The sequence below is a fragment of the Botryllus schlosseri genome, chromosome 10 (genome assembly GCF_051294905.1).
Source record: "Botryllus schlosseri isolate E-star chromosome 10, Bs_hap1, whole genome shotgun sequence".
Classification (NCBI taxonomy): domain Eukaryota; kingdom Metazoa; phylum Chordata; class Ascidiacea; order Stolidobranchia; family Styelidae; genus Botryllus; species Botryllus schlosseri.
Genome location: NC_137245.1, coordinates 19,111,133 through 19,133,684, shown reverse-complemented (window position 1 = coordinate 19,133,684; position 22,552 = coordinate 19,111,133). Strand labels below are relative to the sequence as shown.

The following is a 22,552-nucleotide window of genomic DNA, read 5'->3' as shown; positions in this document are numbered from 1 at the left end:
AATGCGTTCCACACACGCTCATAATTTCGAATCGATTTATTTCGTAGTCCGCCTTCACAGCGATCTCGAAGGCAATGCGGGAATCAGGCCCAGACATCTTTCGAACCCCGAAAAGGTCAACTCAACATTCAAAGTAACCTCCAGTGCAAAACGGGTAACGGGCGTGACCAAAATTGGTACCTCGGCTTGCACGGCATCACAAAGGTGCCGTACTACGGGAATTATGCGAATTCTCCGTTACGTAATCCAATTGGTGACGTAATACCGCGGCTAGGTCGCGAGTAAGATCTTATAAAATCGCGGTAGCCGGAACCTAGTCGAGAAGATGGGCGGCTCTACGCTGGCCATGTGGTTCAAATCGTTAGTGTGTCGACATCATCTGTTATAAACTACGCCTTCGTTTGCAGAGCTGCGTTTCTCATCTCGATTAATTTCCCGATCCATCTCTTGTCCGCCTCGTCCTTACTGATGTGCAGCTGAAATAATTAGATAGATTGACGGACCGTGAAACGCGTCACGCGCTACCAGCCATTCAGCGTACACAACCAGACCGGTACTAACGGTCCAGTTGACGTTGTACTGGTTCTTTGGGTAGCTCTAGTTCTAGTTCTTAATTTTAAATACCCAGCAGTTTGTACAAGTCTGCACACAACGGTACCCACGTTGGGATGAGCGAGAGATTTCGGGTCCCTGTCTCTCCACAGGACTTTTTTCGGCGCGATGGCCTCGGTGGCGTCGCTGATCTGCTTTTTGCTCTTCTCGTCCAGGGCGAGCGCGCTCGAATTGCCGAATATCGCCATCTCGTGATAGTCTTCCTGGTCGATCAGGTTCTGTGCAACGCGGAAAAGGTCGCGGGTTGTATTAATTCTAATGATTCGAGTGGATTAGTAAGAGACAACTTTTTCAAGTACTGAAATTATTAGCCCCTTGCCACGGAGAGTTAGTATATCCACGGGTATTAGAGTTTCGATGCTATTTCCCACTGTGGGGGTGTGCATTATAATCTGAGTGATCGCATAACAGGTACAGATCTGAACTTTCCATATTATCCTCGCTGCTATGACGTTGAATAGTATATTCATTAGGCTCTTCAAAAATGACTTTTTTCTCAAATCGTACTGGCTACTTGATAAAATTGTTAGGTTACCTAATTTAAGCCTACACACCAAATTTGGTTCGCGGCTAGCAATGCGGCTATTGGTTGGAATTGAACCAAATTTGGTGTGTAGGCTTAAATTAGGTAACCTAACAATTTTATCTAGTAGCCAGTACGATTTGAGAAAAAAGTCATTTTAGAAGACCCCTAATATTCATATTGAAATGAACCCGAATATTTTCGGCTGACACTCACTCGTCAGGGGTAATCCTAAGCAACTAGTAGAGAATTGGAAAGAACACGCTTGATGCTGAGCAATCAAAGGCCGTAAATTATGCCATTGGCAAACAACTGCTGGATAATCCCGATTGTGCGGAATATTATAGAGACGACAGATTTCGCGTCGTTGGGAGTGGCCGTTCACGCTTTCATTTGTATGCCTTGGAGTTGACTTTTATCAAAATACACTTTCGATTTTGCAAAGTGGAAAGTGGTTTTCGGATGTGCTTGCGTTACAGCTGGGCATTCCCTAGCCACACAGGTTGAGGCGGATCAACAGGGGTAGACTTTGGCGACAAGAAAATTTCCAGCTTAACCGAATTAGATTAGAATTAGAATTACAACTACAAAGTTTTCTCCAAATTAGAGTAGAATTAGAATTATAGCTACACAGTTATTTCCAAATTAGATTAACATTAGAATTACAACCACAACGTTTTTTCGAAATTGGAGTAGAATTAAATTATATCTACAGTTACTTCCAAATTAGATAAGAATCAGAATTATAACTACAAAGCTTTTCCAAATTAGAGTAGAATTAGAATTATAGCTACACAGTTATTTCCAAATTAGATTAGAATAAGAATTACAACCAGGCTCCTTGCAAATTAGAGTAGAACTACTCAGTTATTTCCAAATTAGATCAGAATTAGAATTACAACTACAAAGTTTTTTTCTTCAAATTAGAGTAGAATCAGTATTACAGCTACACAGGTATTTCCAAATTAGATTAGAATTAGAATTATTGTATTCGCGAAAACTTGAATCAAGTTCGGTTCATATCAAATCATGGTTCATTCCTATTAGCGTGAGGATGGAAAATGTCTGTACAGCAAGCTTGGATCGTTTCGCGCTATACAGTTCTCCGGTAGCATTTACAGGGAAATCAGATCTAAGATTAGAAATAAAATTACAGCATAGAAACAACAAATTGGATTACAATTACATTACCGACATTTCGCTCTAATTAGTCTAATTATTAGACAACTAGAATTATCTAGTAGAATTATCGAGTTGTCCAAGACTGAGCAGACGAAGGTTCAATCCGATTTTAAACCCCGTAATACACACAATAAACGCCTTACCGACGGCCAATTCGATTTCGGCGGTTCGCTGGCTTTACTGGATCGTGAAGACGAGAAGTGTGTCGGCATAAAGCCGTCGTCCTCGATGTCGGCAATCACCTGAGCGCGTTCCATTTGATCTATCGCGGTCTCCCCTGCAAAGGCGAACATGTCGATGTTGCGGCACGTAAAAACGGTAACACAATTCGTTTACGATGTTATAATTCAATTCCGATCACCCTTACAACACTTACTTTCTGTCCATGTATTTACAATTTACAGTGTGTGGCCGAAAATTGAAAGTCAATCGCGTGCACTAAACCTGTTAACCGGCGCTTACATTGTCTCCAGTGAGCATGACGCAAAGTCCGATAAATTGCGAAAGTTTTGTACCACGGAACTTGGTAAATGACCACCTGGTTCGTCTCCCGCGATGGCGCACAGTGACCGTCCTTTTAGCACTGGACAAAATAGCTCACCAGGAGCGGGGAGTTTACTGAGTACCGCAAGCGGCATCGATATAAGCACCGACGATCCAGCAACACGAGCTGATAGCATTAAAATCAAGTTATAACTACCAAATCATAGCAAATGATTCTCCACCGCATGGAGACGCGATGGAGTCAACCGTAGGTCACAAATATAACAAATCTGACGTCATACAACGGATAAGGTGATAATGTTTACTATTCACGGCTAAATGAGCCAAAAGTCATTTCCTGTGAAGATTTGCAAAGTACACGCATGAACGTTTCAAAGACACCCTGCAAGATGCGATTACGGAATCGAGATATGGGCAACACTAAAAACGCAGGCGGGGGCCCAGGTTTCACCCTTGCGCTAATATTGCTTTGCGGGATAACGTTGAAACCCATCATCTGGTTTGACCGACTCTTCAATTATGAATAATCCGGATGCAATTACGAGCAAGTTTATGTCATCGCATGTGATTAGTAGTAACGAACCGAATTTTACTTTTTAGGAGTACTCAAGTAAGATTTGTCCAATAGAGGGTACTAAGTGATTTGTCCAATAGAGGGTACTAAGTGAGTCAGTGGTGATGGCACCATATACTTCCCCATAACAGAATTTGAAGTCAAACTGTTCACTGTATTCACTGACACACGTTACAATCCATATTTTCAATTCTACAGACTAGAGCAGTGCTTTTCAACCTGTGTGATGGTTCGCACTTGTGCGAATGAAAAAAATTGCAGTGCGAATGACGAACATGGTGCGAACGGTGCGAATGAAAATCCCGGATGAGTGCGAATGAAAATAGTGAATAATAATTGTTAATATTTCTGACCTGGCATAATTCAAATAAACCTAATTGGAAATTCGAGGGCAGTGTAACTTCTGCTGCTACGACGCAATTGTAAAAACTTGATCAACTCACGACGCACTACTAGTCGTAGCTCGCCCAAGCCGTAGTGAATTAATATTTTTGCACTATAAATATTATGTAACCAAAAAGCCCGGTTTGGAAGCTGGTGTAATGGCAGACATACATTATATCAGCCCGTCTGAGCTTGCAACAGGCTGGAAAATGACGTTAAATTGACTTTCTGCTTACTTTCGCTAAATAATCATCATACTTCCGTAATACCTAATCGATTAGTGCAAGGCACGAGGATAGTAGTATATGGCGAGATAGCGCAGTGGTGTAATCCGCGGCTGCAACACCGAGGTCGACTTCCGATACCTAAGTGTTGGAGGCTTACCTAGGCTCCTCCTCGCCACCTCATCCGCATCAGTGGTGTCTTACAAAAAGCCTAGAGGTGGGCCGTGCTATGAGTCGGCAGTTACGGAAAATAAGAAGAATATCGGCCTGGTGTAAATGACCATAGTAGTTGACAAACACCATGAATACCCAAAACAAACAAAGGATAGTACTAAATACCATCATTACAGACTCTCATTTGCAAGTTACTGTAACGCAAATTATACTGCATATGGTATAATTTTGGGTCGACACGCTGCCAGAACTGTCGTGTCTGTTAATATGTATGTAATATATGTTCAATTTATGGCAAAATTCTGCGATCGTGTTTACAAATTTAAGGTCACGGTGTTGGGTACTGGAGCGAATGAGCGACACACGCAGAATATATGTTTTTATCATGAGAATTCGTGATAAGATTTGTCCGACTGGTTTTTCTGGAAAACATGGTCGAAGACCGTTGGGATGAACTACTGCAGGGACTAGGGATGTGCAACGAGCGACTTCCGGTCTATGATACTCATTCATTTCGAGGCCAACCCCTTCTGTGTCCTACAGTCCTGTCACATGAAGACAGGAAGTTTTGGCCAACAAACGGCTGATAAAATGCGGTGCCAAAACATAAGCGTCGACAAAACCTTGGCCGAAAATGACCGATACTGGCTGGCCAAACCATTCGATATGGATATGCTCCATTGTCGGCACGGCGGCATAGTCCCTACAACTGCGACACGCAAAGGATTTTAATTCACCCCAATTTGAAATCGCGTGTGTCAGACCTGTAGAACTGTGTTGGATAGAAATGTGGTGTGCGCGTTCTGTATGTCATGCATGTTCATAAAATCATAGCATACTACTGTAATTATAAAAAATGAATTCGTTTTCATGGGTGAGGCTCGGGTCGCGAGATGCCACAAAATCTCAGATTTTGGTGGTAGTCTAAAAAGCTGCTTTAAGGTTATTAAACTGTCGTGAATTATCAACTTAGATTGAGCTTAAGAGCAAAACACACAGTATCGTGAGTTTATTTGCTCTTCCCACATACTCGCGAGACAGTAAATGGGAAATCGAAAAAAAAGTCTCTCCTTGATCGTTTGGACCTTATTTTCCAAGACATAAAGCAAAAGCCTCAACACAAACAGGTGGGTTTTTCACCCTTCCGACAAACTGGAGCCTTAGACCTTTTCGTCAGTTCTCAAAATCGATTTCTTCCAGCAAGCATGTATTTTTCAGTCGTGAAAAATACGCTGTATGATGGATAGGAGTACAGAAAAGACTTTAGGACAGGGGTCGATAACTCAAAATGGCTCTCGGGTCACTTTCAAATTTTGTAGAGCCCGCGGGCCGCATGAATTCAATATCGAGATTAAAATAGGCCTCGCAGTTTAACACCGCGTCACTACAACGCTGTGCTTTCTGACATGGCGATGGGTATTGTTACCACGAAAGAAAAATATTTTTTAACTAATACAAAAGCAACAAAAATATCATGATCATCACTTTCATTCGATTTTGAACTATGCTCTGTGCACGATACCTGACCACATTTTTCAATGACTAAAGAATCGATATTGGTGTTAGCTAGACACGGTATTTGCTGGAAAACTATCTGCTCGTGAAGATTGCTCTTGTGGCGAGGCCCTGAGTCGTTTTCTGATTGTTTCGGTCTTGGCAGTGTCACCGCCATTGTGCGCCAAGGCAATATGCCCATTGCCCATTTATATCAGCTAATTCTTCCTCCATGGAATGTTATTATACCATCACTGAGACCGTATCAGCTGGTGAGGAATAGTGGTGTTCGGTACAGGTGAATAGCATATTTTGAACAACGTCAAAAATATTTTAAAACTGAAAAAAATTTCAGTACTGGGCGTTCTTCCGAAATATGAAATCAGATCACGGGCCGCAAAATATGACCTCACAGGCCTCATGCGGCCCGCGGCTGTGTTGGTGATCCCTGCTTTAAGATCTGGCCATCCAAGCACTGGTAAAAGGGTTTTAGTGAAATAGTTGAAATCTAAAGGAGCGAAAATAGTAGCCTTTTTAATGAGACACTTGATAGCTTAAGATACATAGTAGCCAATTTGTTGCACATCTGAGCATATAAATGGTGTAGTTTCAATATTCGGTTAGATTGTGCGAATGAAATTTATTTTACAAAAAAAGTGCGAACGAAGCTCAAAAAGGTTGAAAAGCACTGGACTAGAGCGATCTTCACAGTTAACCTTTACTACCTCCAATTCAAGCACTTCCGGCATGGCTTTAGAATCGCCACATTTATCATAATCGAGTGCAGTTTGCCGCAATCGTTGAGTATCATCAACCGTTATTCGCTCAATCTCGCAAAATAAATACCATAAACCGTAACCGACACGCCCCGGCATATAACCATAGTATCTGTCATTGAAGCGCGGCCCACGCACCAGTTTTCCCGCCGGAATTAGCAACCGGAACGAATCCGATGTTAAACGAAGCATGAAAAGCCAGACCCGGCACTCGCGCGACCGTGAAACAAGACAAGGCGAGTCATTACCAAGCTACAAATTCGCGCGGGTCGCGACGCGCACAGAGAGCTGTCAAACACACGCGCATTACGCCCGTTGCATTACGCGTTTATCTGACAAAGCGTGGCCTTTGCTTAGGGAAAAGTACAAATGACAACGGAATTACACGGTCCGTTTGCTACCCAGGTCCAAACTGCCTAATTCGGCCTAATGTATTGATCGAGTCGTCAAATTATATCCCTGCGAGCCTTCTTATCGCTCTCCTAATCGCTTTAACAGTGCCAAACACGGGGCGAATGCGCTTTGATTATTCCGGCTCTTAAAGCTTAGCGCGGAGTTGTCGCGTAGCATTTTCTGCCTGCTATATCTCATTGGTAACGCAGCGTCGTTTAGATGCAGCGCGACATTATCTTGTACTCACATATATCAATCGACGGGGCAGAAACACCGCGGACGAGAGATTCAATCTAGCCTCAGTAATCAGTTATACTGACAAAGTAGGCTGCGACCCAGCGTTTGTCAACCGTCGACTTTCCTACCAGTTCGCCAAATGTACATCAGCTCTACGGCTCAATTGCAAAACGCAAGAAGTTAGACACTTTTCCATTGAATAAAGAAATCAAAAATTAAAATTTAATTGATTCAGAAATCTGTAACTTATTTTTCTGCATCGTGTCGTAATATAGACTTGAAGGTCGACTTTCGACATAATATTTTGCGTCAAGCAATGCCGCAAGTGTTATACCAAAAACTGTTTAAAAGTAGCATATAACTTGTTTACCGGTTATAGGCGAAAACTAAGAAGGCTTCTTAAACAAGAATCGCTGAAGCACGACTGTGCTGTGCAATTTAACGACATTTGGCTTTATAACAGAGCCCACGGCAAAGTCGCAGTTCGTTTAAAAAAAAACCAGACAATCAAAATAAAGTTGGTGGTTTACAGCAAGACTTTACAGTGCAAAAACCTCAATAACCGCGTATAACGGGTGCAATATCAAAAAGGCAACTGCGAATGTTTCATTAAATTGAAGTTTCCAATATTTGTTTCGTGTTGCATACATTTGTCTTTACATTACATTTCGGGATACTTTTGATATCTTAAGGATCACCGGTCCGCAAAATTTATTTCGAAAATTTATCTCTTGCCAAGATAAAAAGGTTGAGAACCACTGCACAATGTGACACGAGAAAAACAAGGAAAAAGACTCGTTAAATTACCAGCATTACCGTATCCAGCAGGACAGCGAATTAAGTAACGGTGTCTCACCTCGCCTCAGTACCGGGTTGGTATTGACAAGCCTCATTCATCTCTTCAAGTAGTTCAATTAGAGTTATCCCAGGGGAGTGCGCACTGGGGGAAACGCGACTAATAGTGTGCGCGGCGAGTTGACGATGTAGCTAATGGAGTTACCGTTCAAAATTATTTCCCGCAACACCTCATGTTATAGTACGTGGGAGAACTTGCAACAAAGTTAAATTGCGGTGAATTGAGACCTAATCGGATTTGATCACATTTGTGTGTGTACTGCGTTTTAAGCAGCGCCGAGGCTCGGTTGCTGTAGTTGCTGCCCGACCATGTTCTTCGCATCGATTTGGGGACCCAGCTTTTTCGGTTAGATTTTAATACCCGATTACTGCCGTGTATTTAGCGAGCCTCGTTTCAGATCCATATATAGTTCCCGGCTCGGCACAGCGATTACATTTCGTTACAGTCAACATTCCGCTTCCCCTGATTATATAAGCCTCTTTTTGTTGATAAATTTCACGCGAGTTGGAATTTATCAATCAAAAGATATCTTCGACTAACAGTTGGATTAGTATCAACCATTTGTGTCCTCCGAAAATGAAGAAGTACTTCGTTATGGGCGGTGACCCACCAACGCAGGACGCGCGGTAAAAAATCCGGGCGGCCAAGTTGTTCAACAATAGTCAACATAGCTACGATCTTACATTACATCGTATCCGTTATTTCGAATTTACCCGAGAAACAATGAAAAATAACAGCCGTGCCGACTTCTGGCTCGTAATGACGAACGCGCGTGTACCATTAACTTAATTTCCGGCGTTCTGTCACCGAATGTATCCATTAGTCAAGTTGATGCATGTGTATACGCAATCGAACGTGCCCTCACAATCAACATCAAATCACGCAGCATCGAATTTCGGCTAATGCACTCCCGCCTTCGGAATTTGAAGTCCTATTACCAAATCGCCTTGACAATGACGGCCGCGAGATATACGGTGACGTACGAACGCTGAAAAGGTCTCATTATTTCGACGACACGCCATATTCCAACGATGACAGACGACTTGTTTATACGGAACGCAGGGGTAGACTTCGTCAATATTTTTCGTTTAAAGCCCGCTAATTACAGGGCTCAGCCAAGAAACGACACGCTATCAATCAAGGGTCCCTTGCTCTCGGAAGCTTGCGGGCAATCCCAAAGGCGTCCTTCGACTACGGTTTTACGGACACAACCAAGATTACTGCTACATATGCTTGCTTAAAATTGTCGCGAGCTATAAGCAACCGCATATGAAAATTACGAGTTTCGTAATTAGCGAGATAAACAGAGGAATTCAGTCTCTGGAGAATATCAATATTAGTGACATGCGAGGCTACTATAGGTAAATGCGCGCAGTCGCATGAGTGTTATAGTAATTGAGACATTAACGATGCTCATTAAAGGATTTGGTAAACTTTAAGTAAGTCACGAATTCTCGGCTCTCTCTCATAGGTCGCGTATGTATTATTGAACGGACCCATAAAATAGGCATCGACCGACCGGTGATGTATCTTACCCGATGTTCTTTCATTGAAGTTGAGGATATACATTATACCAGAACAGTAACTTACTAAAACTCAGTGTTGGGATGACTCGAGTCAACTTTTTCGCATGACTTGACTTGACTTGACTCGGCGCTTCAGAAATGTCAATTGACTCGTGACTCGAAGCAAAATTTACGAGTCAATTTCAAGTCATCCAGTGAACGGTGTCGATTAAATCACCCTATCTTATGTATGTTCGGATTGTTCGCGATACGCCGATGTCACTTGTGAGGGCAATCAGTAATTCACTGATTGTAAATTGAACGAAACGATCACAGCTTACGTTGTCGTAGTAGAGGTAGATTAATCTAATAGCAACGTATCTTTGTTTCTTAGACGGCTCAGTGTTTACGTTACGCAGAGCTCACCTTTACCAACCCTCTTATATAATTTAAATCGAACGATCATAGTTTATGCGTTTATGGGTATTGTACCATATCAATTTATTTCAACTTCTCGAGGCTTCGTATTCGATCCTCCATTTTGGCTGATAATAAAACGCTGTAGCATGTAGCTATAAGCAGATACTCACGCATTTTATTATCAGTTCTAAGTGTACGTGCGCGATACAACGCCTTTTTGCATGTATATTCAACTTTATATTCGTTATTTGATTCAAAATAAATGGTCAATTAATCTGTCTTTCACCCAGTTAGCAAAATGTAATGACTTTGCATCATAACTCATACTTCGAAAATTCAATTTGACTTGAATCGTGACTGGACTCGTGACTTGACTTGACTTGACTCGACTTGACTCGAGTCACCTCCAAAAAACGAGTGACTTGACTTGACTCGAATCACCTTCGAAAATCGATTGACTTGACTTGACTCGAGTCAAAATGTGCAATGACTCGAGATGACTCGTGACTCTAGGGTAGTGACTTGATCCCAACACTGCTAAAACTACAGCTACTCGTTGACGTCGATATAGCCAGGCCGACTACAGTATACACATGCGGTCAGTAAAGAAGTGTTCCTTACTCAAGTGGGTATGTTTGTGAACTACTTCTACTTCTACTTAACAGTATTTTAGGCAGCGCAAAAATACTTTCTTTCAATTTTAAAAAGCAGAAAATAGTTTTGGTATAAATTTTCATCGATGTTATGAGTGAAATTGTCATCTAACCCCGCGACAAAGCCCCTGAATCACGGTAACTTAACGAAATGTCGAAGAGTGTCCCTATATGTATCATTTTTCTTTGTGTTGGTCGCGAAGATACATGTTGCAACACGCATCAATATAGGAGTTTAGCTTCGATCTACCAGAGAAACTGCTACACAAAATCTAGTGGATTCCCGATGGTAAATTTCACCCATTTACTTCCAAATTAATCACAGCTACGATACATGTATTCTCGGATCGTTACGCACTTTCCCGTAAACACAGAAACCCCCTATTTGATTGGTTTGATCTCGATATAATCTTTGTTGCGTAACCGTTGCATGACCCCGGACATATTCCAATTACACATTACGTTATTACTGTCGTTCGGGCAGCTGTGCTTGGCGGCAGTGCGCTACGTTCGCGTTAGCGCCTTCGAGGCAGTTGACTTGTTGTGTTCATCGCGGCTACAATCTAATTAATCCACCGCAAATTCGCCATTTCTATACTACAGATTTGCGGGCCCCGGGGAATCGAGTTGATAATAAATTACGCCGAGCGTCGAGTACTGAGATGCTTATTCCCTCGCTGCGGAATGAATATTAGTGTACGAATGAATTTGAACGAGTTCGATACCTAAATAATTCGTTCGTGTATCTAGGTTTCAATATACCTAGGACGCCACGATCTAATAATAACAAATCTGTCATATCACGGGAAAATATGTTGTGGATCGATTTATAGACCACCGTTTATGCCGAACTTCACTCGATACATTTCAGAATTTATCTGGGTCCATTTATCTATCCTAGCTATTGTGTACTATTCATGTGAGTTGACTAATCCGTGTTAACGATGCTGTGAATTTGGAGTGAATGGTCACAGTACAAAAAGCGAGCCCGAAAAAGTAATTTATTTATATGCCGACATCGTTGACGGATTGCTACATTCTGCGACTTTTCACATTCGCCGCAATAATCCCGCGCCCTTTCCGTGTTTCTACAACCACACAGGATCGGTTAAAGCGACAATGTGCGTGTCGTAACCTTCACATTTTGTATTCCATAGAGTACGCGAGCGGGGCTGAATTACACACCATCGTGTCATAAGATGCGTCGACTTAACCGATTTATCATCCACTATGCCCTAACGCTATGGCTATATTCTCATTTGCGCATTGCCCTGTCAGGCATTTTTAATGGTTTTAACAACAGATTACCGTATATCAAAGTATCATTCGTTTGCTGCAAATGCAGATTTTCCAACATGTTTTATTTTGGACCTATATAATACCTCAACAAGCACGATTTTGCTAACATCAGCCAAGGACTTGACTATATCGTCAATATTATTTGCTTCGAATTCAGAACATTCGATTGTTGGTGTCATCTGTTTATGGCACGTTCATCAATACAGACGGGCATATTGAATATAGAGTGCGATGGACTTGCTGCCATCAACACCATGCGTTATTCGATATCCATAACATTTACGGTAATGACGAAAAAACGGATGAGCTTATCTTCCAGTCCGACGTAACAGGAGTTGATCCGCAGTTTTATCAGTACAAAAAGTGCTGCCAAGAACCAAACAGAAGAAATCAAAGTAATCATCGTTGCTAATCAAGTAGAAGTAACGCAATAAATTCCTGCTCGGTTACAAATATAGGAAGCAATTTCCAAGACATGACGTAGTTCTACCGGAAGTACAAAATGAAAGGTTTGAAAAATACTTAAGTAGTTCAAATGGTCGATTTTGTCGACGGGCACATAATTTTTGCACTTAATCGCAGACGAATCTAAATTGAAAGATGCATCTTCGCGACTATCGCAAAAAGACCCTGAAAGAGGGGCCTAATTCGCCTCATTCAAAAATTGGTGTCCCGCAGTTTCCTCGTTTTAGACTTTAGGATTCCTTCTATGACATCTACAAATGTCAATGACCGACTGTCCCGTCAAAGAATGAATTCAAGTTTGCCAACCTGAGAAAGATAGTCATGAAACTGCTGGCTCTGTCTACAATACCTACAATGCATTTGCAAGCAAACATTTCAGACAATAAACATTAACAAGACAAGGCTGCGTTACAATATACATGTAATTGATGTTCACGTGCAGTCTTTACTAAGGGTTTCTAAACCTGACATGGAGCTAGAGTCCAAAGAAGTTGTTGACAACTATGATCGACCACAGATGTCTGATTGAACTCCACAGCTATTGAAGCACATCAGGCTAACAAATTCATTAAATAGGGTTATTGGTTTCTGATGCTTTAAACCTAAAGTTTACTTTAAATACGATTTATTCCTTGTATGGGCGGATAAGTACGCGATTAATGTAACGATTCTGTAATTCGACCCGGCAAGTACTTCATTTTCCTATATCAGGCCCGTCGACCGGAGAAGTTGCCCGCCTCTGCCTTGAAGTGATGCACATTGCACACTTATCCTAAATTACTTTCTACGTTTATAAATTTTAAACGTAAAATGTGAAAAGTAATTTGCCTAAAAAACTGTTGAGTAGAGGTGGTAGTGCAAAAAACAGTAACCTAGGAAAAAGTCGAAGTATATAGTTCGTTGTTGATCAACTCAGGTGATGAGTACAGAAGAGCGTGCGGCGGATAATATTATACTCGCGATGGACATATGCTGAGTTCAGGTTCTCAGCAATCGATGCGTGATTGTATTTTAGAGCGTAAACGCAGCGGACTCAATTTCATTCACCCTTACATATAGCTACAAAAAAATTACTTCACAAACTCGTGCATACGCATGCGCGGTCTCCGATGATGCGTAGCGCGGCGTCTTCAACTCCAACCCCGCAAAGGCATAGTTAAAAATGGCGACCAATATCACCAAATCAAGCTAAGTAACTCGATTTCGCCCGAGTGTTATTAGGCCGCTGGCAGCGCGGTTAAACGCGAACGTCATTTAATTTACGGCGCGCGCTTCTGCCGCCCTTTCAATTTGGGTTGCGCCGATTGGGAATCGAATTTTTAAATTGTCAACGATGTCCATTACCGCACTTTTAGGGATCTGGAAAGGTGCGTAAAAGCGGGGCGTTGCGAACCGGCGCGTCGACACTAATCCACTTTTCCAAGTACTGTAACTCGATCACGGAAATTTCTTCATTGCGCCCCTCAAGTGATCTTATTACCGAAATCAAATAGGATTTTAAGAAATCGGAATTCTTTCAATTATCAGAAGCTATTTTACATAGCCGCACTGAAATAACATAGGGAAAGTGGTTCTCAAACTTAAGAAAAAATCCCGCCACGGTCACATATCAATTTTTAAATGACTCACGTTCCCTTAAAAAATCAACAAAACTAAACACATTGGTGTTTATGGTGTCAATGTGACTGGTGTTCTTCACGATCAGAACCGGCTTTGTTTGGTTCCGTCTGTACCGCGCATCAGGCATATCGCGAATGACATTGAAATAGGTTCAAATGAACATCCAAACCACCAAAAGAGCGGGTCTTGGCCGCCCACGGGGGACCAACACAGCCTCTGGGAAGCGAAGCCCCCAGCCCCCTCATTCCTCTACCTACCGGTAATTCCATCACAATACCTTTCATATATCAGATCCCTAAACACACACACACACTTTCGATCGACGCGTGTCTATCATTTCGGGCCACGGTTTCACCGCCGCAGATCTCTTTACCATCGCACTTCGCGGCAACGCATCTTGGCGTGTCCTGAAACGGTAGGCACCAATATGCTGATGATGCCTATGCTCCCGTACCCGCAGATTGAACACCCCGAGATCAAAGCATTTAAACGGCCTCATGAGGTACCAATAATATAGGGTACCGCGCACCCCAGTTTGAGATTCATTGATATAAAGGGTAAAACACAGAGACTTGAACACAAACGCACAAGTAAGCTGCAGTATCTATTTGGATCAGGAGTAAAGTTGCCTACGCTCATACAGAGACATACCGAAATGTATGAGGCTCGTGGACATTTGAGCCTGCGACACTTCAGCTTGTGGTTAGAGTTAGGCATGGAGTTATGGGTTAATACATGGATTAATTTTGGGGCCAAGCGTCAGATTTGGAGTTCTAAAGTCACGTGCTGAAGTGTCAAACGCTCAAATATCGGGAAACCACAAAGTAAAATAACGAAACTTATACCTGGTGCGGGTGTCGATTTTGTAGCCGATTCCAACGTTGTCACGGTGTCTGAAAAGATACGTAGAACATTACGCGAGTCGGATTTTCGATCTGTTATCAGATTGACCACGCTGAGTTTTCATAATGTTGTTTGAAATATCACGCTATTTTAGTTGATAATCCGAAAATGACTTGTTTCATCACTGCTACGTGCTTGGCCTAGCACTGTTACACTCCCTAGTTAACTAAGTCTGATGAGACGGAAATGTGACTGAGTAAGTTCGAGTTCACAGAGGAGATTTGGTAAAAGTTCATGTTCACACGAACCAGAACCCTTCAGTGGTTCGCACCATCGCTATGTGTATATATCATACACCCCTTAATCAACCGACAGCTTTTCAAGTTGTAACTGGCGGGTTTATGCTTGAGGCAAAGGTTAAAGGCGGCGTGTACGGTCAGGTCAGGGTCCGGAGGGAGTAATTGAAATTGAAAAAGCCTCGGCTTATATTATGGTTCATACGACAGAAAATCGCATCAACAGGTTCGGTCACATACCACCCACAAGATACAAGTGCAAGGGACGAATGTCCATTTTAGAAGCAGATATGGCACTACCCGTTAAACTACATGCAGCCACAATCGAAACAGGTTAATATCGCAGCCGAGCCAACAGTATAACTGTCCCTGTATTGAATATCATCCCATCGCCGACAGAGCTAATAATACGAAACAAGGTCCCGCGGGAGCAATAAGTGAAACACGACTTATACTTAATTCAGAATTGCTTACGGAATGTAATAATTGACAGCGATATCCACTTTTAACCCTTGAATTTCCCGGGATTTCAAAAAGACAACGCGAGTCGCAATCAAATGTCAGACTCTGGGGGGTTGTAGGGAGATGAAGAACCATAATTAAACCTTTGAAGAGGCTAAGTGGATCTTGTGCAGTAATGGAGCTTTGAGCATTCATAATGAAACTGCAGACTTCAATATTGAATCATCGGTATGCGATATCAAGGCGCTTCTATCGCGCATGGTGGGTTTATTATTGCGAAACGCGGGATCATGATCATATCGGACCACCCACACCCCGTCATGTCTATGCCCCGATTATCAAAGATTGCAAGGGTCCATGAATCGCGGAATAGCTCAATTTGATAACGGCAGGTGGTTTAGTGCCTGGATTCCTGATTTGAGAGCTGGTTGGCAGCTGAAAGCTAGATTTCAAATCTATTCGAATACTCTTCTCTTTACTTCGACACGAAGTATATTTATAAATTTGGTTTGAGTGGCACATGCATCAGACATACTACTTCTTAGTTTGCTGAATAACACTCCCAGCCGTTGTATTTCATACTTCGAATAACATAGAAGTCCTTACATTGGTGACGAAAAATCAGAGCATTCTCATATAGGAGTTCGGCATTACGCCAATGATACGTGTCACTAGACTTGCAGGTATCAGTATACTGATATCTATAGGTAACACAATGTCGGGGGTGTAGGGTGACAATGGGGTGTTGGACAATAAACTTCCACCCCACGCATCAATGGTATAGGTTGATGGTGGTACGTCAGACGCACAGTCGTATATTGTAGACACCTAGTGAAGCCACGAGTAATCGTGATTACTTTCCCCATGTAATCGTAATCGACTACTTACAGATTTTGCTGTAATCGTAGTCTTAATCGCGGGGTTCAGAAGTAATCGCAAACGATTACATTCATGAAGTAATCACCCCGTGTTCATTGCAGACCAGGTTACCTCCAACAGATGTGGACAGGACTACCTACTCTGATGGGGAACTGCGCTGTAAACGGCACTTTCAGGAACCAAATGTTGCTTTTACACCTATACCAATGGTTGATAACGAGTGGAATACACCAATTCTTACGGAGATATATCTCAAGGACAGAGTGGGTTATAGCTCCCGCCCTCAGAGCCAAACAAGGTGGCGCGAACATAACTCAGTGTACGTACATACATACCTGGGATGAATCTTCTTAAGGATCGGTGTATTTGATATATTTTCTGGAATGGGAGTGAGACCAAAATGGGGCACCAGAAAGTGCTGATGGCCTGGAGTCAGGACTATGGTGGTAACACACGCCTATTGTCCACCCTCGCATTTTCAGAGCGTTGGGCCGCATACCCTTTCGTTGATAGGCCACGTTCTCACAACGAGGACAAAATTAGATTAACGCGGGTGTCAAGTCTCGAGTTCCTATCGGTAATCCTCAATTGAATGCTCATCGAGGAATCCCGCCAATGGCTTCTTAAACATTAATCCTTCTAGGGATACATGTAAGTCAGCACTGAAGTACAAATCCGCACCTCGTTACCGTAATGTGACATAATTTGACATGCGGACCTAGACAAGATTACATTACCGCTGTCGCTCACACGCGATTACAAATCAATCAACCACCATCATAAATATATCTGTCGCACGGCCTGAACGGATTAAATACAGCTTTCCCGCGTAGCAGCCGAGCGTGACCTCGTCACGTGTCCAGGGAATTGCGCAGGCCAGCGATACGCGATGCTTCGGCGTGGGACAAAAGCCCGCAACCGCGAACAGAGCCGGCTATGGTTTAAGCGCCGCCGAACCGGCGACAATGCATCCTCAGAAGGTCATTAAAGGGATTGACTGCGATATCGAGAGATTGATTAACGTTACAAGGCGTGTTCGGGGCGCTACGTGATGTTCGTTGTAGCGCTTTAGCTAGCCTGTCTTGGGCGGTGATTTAACATTTGAACCTGAGGATATGAGTTGATTGATTCTGCGATGCCGAGCACACCGCAGTGTTTCCGACAGCATGCGATTAAAAGTCGCGAGATCTTGCCCGCTGACCAAAGACGGTAGCGTTCGTTAGCTTGCGGTTATGGTTGGGCAACATTGAGTAGCTGTGTGATTCGGATCCGAATAGAGTATGAGAGAGAGAATCTTTATTTGTCCACATTACAAATCAACATCACACGCAACAAAAATATAGCATGGTGAAATGCGACATGAAACGTAAACAACTCTTCAAAGCCGAGCCTCGGCTATCGTATCAGTCATTATTATGTCACCACAGTGTAGATAGAAAACGCGACAAGTTCAAATATGTACCATTCATGGGACTACAAAGGAATTAATGCAGTTTCTACATCGCGTTAAAGATAATTTAGCATTTGGAACTGTCTAAGCATATCCGAAACATAATCTGACACGAATCCGGATCCAGCATCATAGAATAGTGGAAGATCCAGTCCGAATCCTGTTCCAATACGAATGATGCTCATCGGTGATAGGTATAAGCCATTAGCAAAATGGCCGGCGCCTAATTCAAACTGCAAAACCCGACCATCACACAAATGACATCCAACGGAGACTGATATGCATAATTAGTCAAATATGGACAAGCCGCATCCAATTAACGAATAACATAAATTTCAAGACACACACACGCACATACGTATATTAGACAAATTAGATCAGAGAGAAGATGTGGAAAGGATTACGCGACAGTCGAATTTGAGTCGATTGTAGCGAGAAACGCGTCACAATGGTCAGCGTGGGATAAAAGACCGGCACGCAGCGGCTACAGGAAGGATTCGCGAGCTCGCATCAACGGATTATCATCGAAAACAGACTGTCTTAAATTGCCAACATTATGCAGATTCCAATTTGTAAATAAATATTAGCGAAACTCTGTGACAGGTGCTACTTTGGTTTTCAACAAAATCTGCAGTGCAGATCAGATTAGCATTAATGGTATTACACACTTTTGTTCCAAGCCAGTGCTCAAATTGCTGCAACACTCAATTCATTATAATTACTACGGCATCAGTTTTTCAAATATATGTTAGGGAGTTAAGTTACGCGTCAAAAACTTTTCCATGCGAAAGTTTTTTGGTTTTGTGTTATCCATGCTGTTTGTCGACTTCAATGGTCATTTACACCAGGACGATTGCGTTTATTTTGATCCCGTATCTGCAGACTCGTGGTGCGGTTCACCTCCTGGCTTTTTAAGACACCGCTTGCACATATCAGCCAAAGTTGTGTTGGTACAATTTTAATTCTTATCCAATTTGAAAAGCTGAATATCTTCTAGTTGTCCAACAGAGCGCTCAGAGAGTTGAGACGGGGCTTACGATATTCGTAATATCGTAGGCCCCGGTTGAGAACTCTCCAAAATCTATCCGTCTCACCGACATGCGATTTCATCGCATTTTAGTCACGTGACTCACCCAGAGCTTTGAAGGCGGCTTGCACTCGGAGTCTGTTCTGCTGGGCCGGAGTCTGCAAACACGAATACGTTGAGCGCAAGGCGAATCGCAAACTCTGAAACAATAACCTACCATTTCTGAAAACCCCGGGATGTCTTCGCACGGATCTCTGCAACGTGACGGAGTAAGACTTAGGTTAACAGAGCAAAGAAAACGGCAGTGGAATCGGAATGAATTTACTTCTTTTTCGCGGCAGTCGGCAAGGGCGGCAGCGTCTTGGTCTTGAACGCACAGAATTCGGGCGAGCGATTCCGTGACTTTCTTCCTTTATTGCTGAACGCAAAATTTTAAAATCACCCTAATATTTCAACTACGGAGTCGTGACGTTTTAAAACAGTGATTCCCATGTTTTTTTGACTAACCACCTCTTATCAAGCTCGACATGTCTATATCACCCCACACAAATCAAAAGTCATCAGTAACGAAGTAAATTTACTTTTCCGGAGTACTGAAGTGATTTCCATCTACTTGCATTACTTACTTTAATTTAGCAACCAACAATAAATAAATAATATATTCATATTGACAATATGATTACATGGTTTGTTGCGATAGCGTACAATATATACCAACGAAAAAAGCACTCACGTTTTTTCTTTCGATCGAGACCGACTGCGACGCTTTCGCGAATGTCCCTCTCTCGAATTCGAACGGGTTCGGCTTCGACGCTCCCGAGACCTAAATTTAGTCGCTGATATGACGGACAGTCGGCATTATCGCTGAAAACCTATACTCACCGCGATCTTGTGCGCCTGCGCGATCGCCTCGAATAGTAAGAATCATCGCTCCTGGATCTGGACAACAAATAACATCTCAATAGTGGTCAGTGGTGGATTATTGCGCGTGGCACCCACGGGGCTAGGGAAATGAGTGTGGGTTTTTGATAGAACTTAGAAAACCTGATTGGACGATTTAGGGCGGATTTGCAAACTTCCAGAATTGTGGTTTAGGTGCATAACTCCGAACGATTTCGAACCGATATCAGACTTATGAACGAATACGAGACATTGATAGGACAGATGCATCATCCTGTTGAGATTATTCATCCGGCAAATTCATTAGATTCATATGAAGCAAGTTTTCAGGGCCGATTGATTTCATATTCCGTCAGTTCACACCGAGACTAACCACGAATTCGACGCCAAAATGCGCCAGCCCTAGCATTGGCACAGTAGAGCAGGGGGGTCAAAGTCAACTTGCGTCGCGGGCCGGATTCAAACCTGCAGATAGCTCGCGGGTCGCACCAGGCAAATTATTCCAAAGTGTTATTTCAAAATCCATGCCCGTGTTTTTTACTCGAGTACTTAAACATTATTTTCAAGCCTGTGTACGTGATAGTATATTACATTAAATCACCGATCATTGGGGTGGTTATAATAACTGGCAGAAGTACGATAATTGGCGGGTTGAATACAGTTATAAACGGCTAAAATATTGGCTCTAACGACGAATAAGTTGGTATAATTCTATGATCCCTTCGTTATAAAGTCGTAATCTGGCATTAACCCTGGGTATGCGTTATGAGGAATACAATTTAACTACAAACGCGGGCGTTGGAATTTGGTTCATCAGTATTAAATCGCGATTCGGGTTTATGTCGATGCCGTTTTCGTTTCCGTGAAAAACATTTGTTAGAAATGTGCTCGGTAATGCAAGAATTTTTCTACTCTGCTCATAATTACTGCGCGGACCGTATGTTTGACATCCCTGCAGTATAGAACAAAGCAAATATATTCTCAAACCGGATAACCCACGCAAATGCCACAAACCTTGATCTTGATCTTCGCCTCGCGTCACGCGACCTGAAACAATGCACAACATTCGCACGCAGTCAGCAAATTACCAACATCAATAACCCGCGAGCACTTCCAGACACAAGTGCCTGGCCGGATAACGCACCTCGATCTGGAACGACGCCTTGAGTCACGTGATCTAAATACGTATGACGTCACATGAGTCAGCGTGTGTCGATGGTCCGATAAGAAACATTTGGAAAAGGCAGCGGAAACGGAATAACTCACCTTGATCTCGAACGGCGTTTCGCGTCGCGTGATCTGTGTCAACGGATAAAGTGGATTTACGCCAGATATACATTTTCAGAGGCGTGTTTGTTACCTTCGTCTGTCGGCGCTGGAGCTGCGGCTACGCCTTCTGCTTTTGGACTTCTTTTTACTTTTCTTACTAGAACGCTTCCGGTCAGAGTCAGAGTCCGAAGAATATCGAGTCATGTCCGACACACGTAAATATTAGGCTCAATAATGTTAGCGATTGACTGTAAAATTGGTCGTTTACTTCATATAATTTTCAATAAAAACACTTGATACTTTGATTACACAATATCCAAAATAATTAACATCGCATCTCATACGGTAGTGAGCCTTGTTGAATTAATACTAACACTAATACCTATACCACACATAAATAATGTTAATGCATAATACTCTTAGGTTGACTGAAGAGAATTGTTGTTGGCTCCCGTAAATTTCCAATCGAATTACAACTAGTTTCACACTTCTAGGCTTGGTTATGCAGCATTGCAGCAGCCATGATAAGTAGCAAAGCCTCTCCTACGGCACCAATGGGTTGCGGGTTCGAGTCCGACCGAGGTCGACTCCAGAATTCGGATCAATGTTTTGGAAGTTCCTCCTCGCCATCCCATCCGTGTAAGCGGTGTCTTATAAAAAGTCTAGAAGTGGGCCGTGCTACAAGTCGGTCGCTACGGAATAAAATGAAGAAAATTGGCCTGGTGTAAATACCCATAGTAGTCGACAAACACCATTAATACCACACGCAATCTCATGCGGCCAGTGAACCTCGCTGCGCTAATAAAAGAGGTCAATGGAATTATGCACAGATACGACAATAGGCGTACAAAGCGGATGCAATACCGGCACGGTCGATAACTCATTGCGACAAGCAATACTTATTCAATCCTATGATGTGCAAAAACGCCAGACTTTCGCGTGTGAAAATCCGACGAAATCCACCAACCGCACACGCAATATAGTCACTTGGGCCGAGACACGCCGTTTGGCACCTGCCCTATCAATATCATTAATATCATCATCAAATTGGACGATTGCTGACAATAAGACATCCAATTCACATGTACCGATCTCATAAAAGTGTCCTGCACTGCCCTATCGCTAAAGATCAAACCAACTGAAACTGACAAAAGTTGGGTCATGAGAATTTTGCTACGTTGTTGCTATGAGAACCGTGTTTATGAATATTAGTGAATTAAACGCAGTTCCCACGATACACTGACCGCAGTGGCGTTGAAGTCTTTAGAGTAACAACAAGGATTTGAAAATGTAGGAAGTTCATCAGTTACAGATACAAAGCATTCGTCTCGGTACTGAATGGATTTCGATAATGTAGTTAGTCGAACAATTACGCAGCGGAGATTCTAATAAGCTTAACATAACTGGTTGCTGCGTGATCCAGGAAAGACCGTGATTTCATATGCAAATACAACTTAATATTATTTCGGTAAATCATCCCTCTATATGCAGAACTAAGCATGCATGTGGCACCCACATACAGTGTACAATG

General features: G+C 42.6%; 1 protein-coding gene across 1 annotated transcript; it reads right to left on the bottom strand.

Annotated features, from left to right (window-relative positions):
- Positions 1 to 21: 21 nt before the first annotated feature.
- On the bottom strand, positions 22 to 21,298 carry LOC145448534 (uncharacterized). Its single transcript, XM_080326942.1, has 13 exons — positions 21,113 to 21,298; positions 21,019 to 21,051; positions 20,897 to 20,929; positions 20,767 to 20,799; positions 19,735 to 19,791; positions 19,586 to 19,675; positions 19,178 to 19,270; positions 19,070 to 19,106; positions 18,959 to 19,010; positions 14,741 to 14,788; positions 2,461 to 2,594; positions 663 to 830; positions 22 to 476 (listed from the first exon to the last, which is right to left on the bottom strand). Exons 1-13 carry the CDS (start codon positions 21,223 to 21,225, stop codon positions 390 to 392), a joined length of 978 nt encoding a protein of 325 aa, XP_080183068.1. The 5' UTR covers positions 21,226 to 21,298; the 3' UTR covers positions 22 to 389.
- Positions 21,299 to 22,552: the final 1,254 nt, after the last annotated feature.

Excerpts from the sequence above, each read along its gene's own strand:
- LOC145448534 (XM_080326942.1), bottom strand. The coding sequence starts at position 21,225 with ATGACTCGATATTCTTCGGACTCTGACTCTGACCGGAAGCGTTCTAGT. Across the intron at positions 19,107-19,177 it reads CCGACTGCCGCGAAAAAGAA|AGATCCGTGCGAAGACATCC; the intron begins GTAAATTCATTC and ends GTCACGTTGCAG. Across the intron at positions 2,595-14,740 it reads AAAATCGACACCCGCACCAG|GGGAGACCGCGATAGATCAA; the intron begins GTATAAGTTTCG and ends TCGCCTTTGCAG.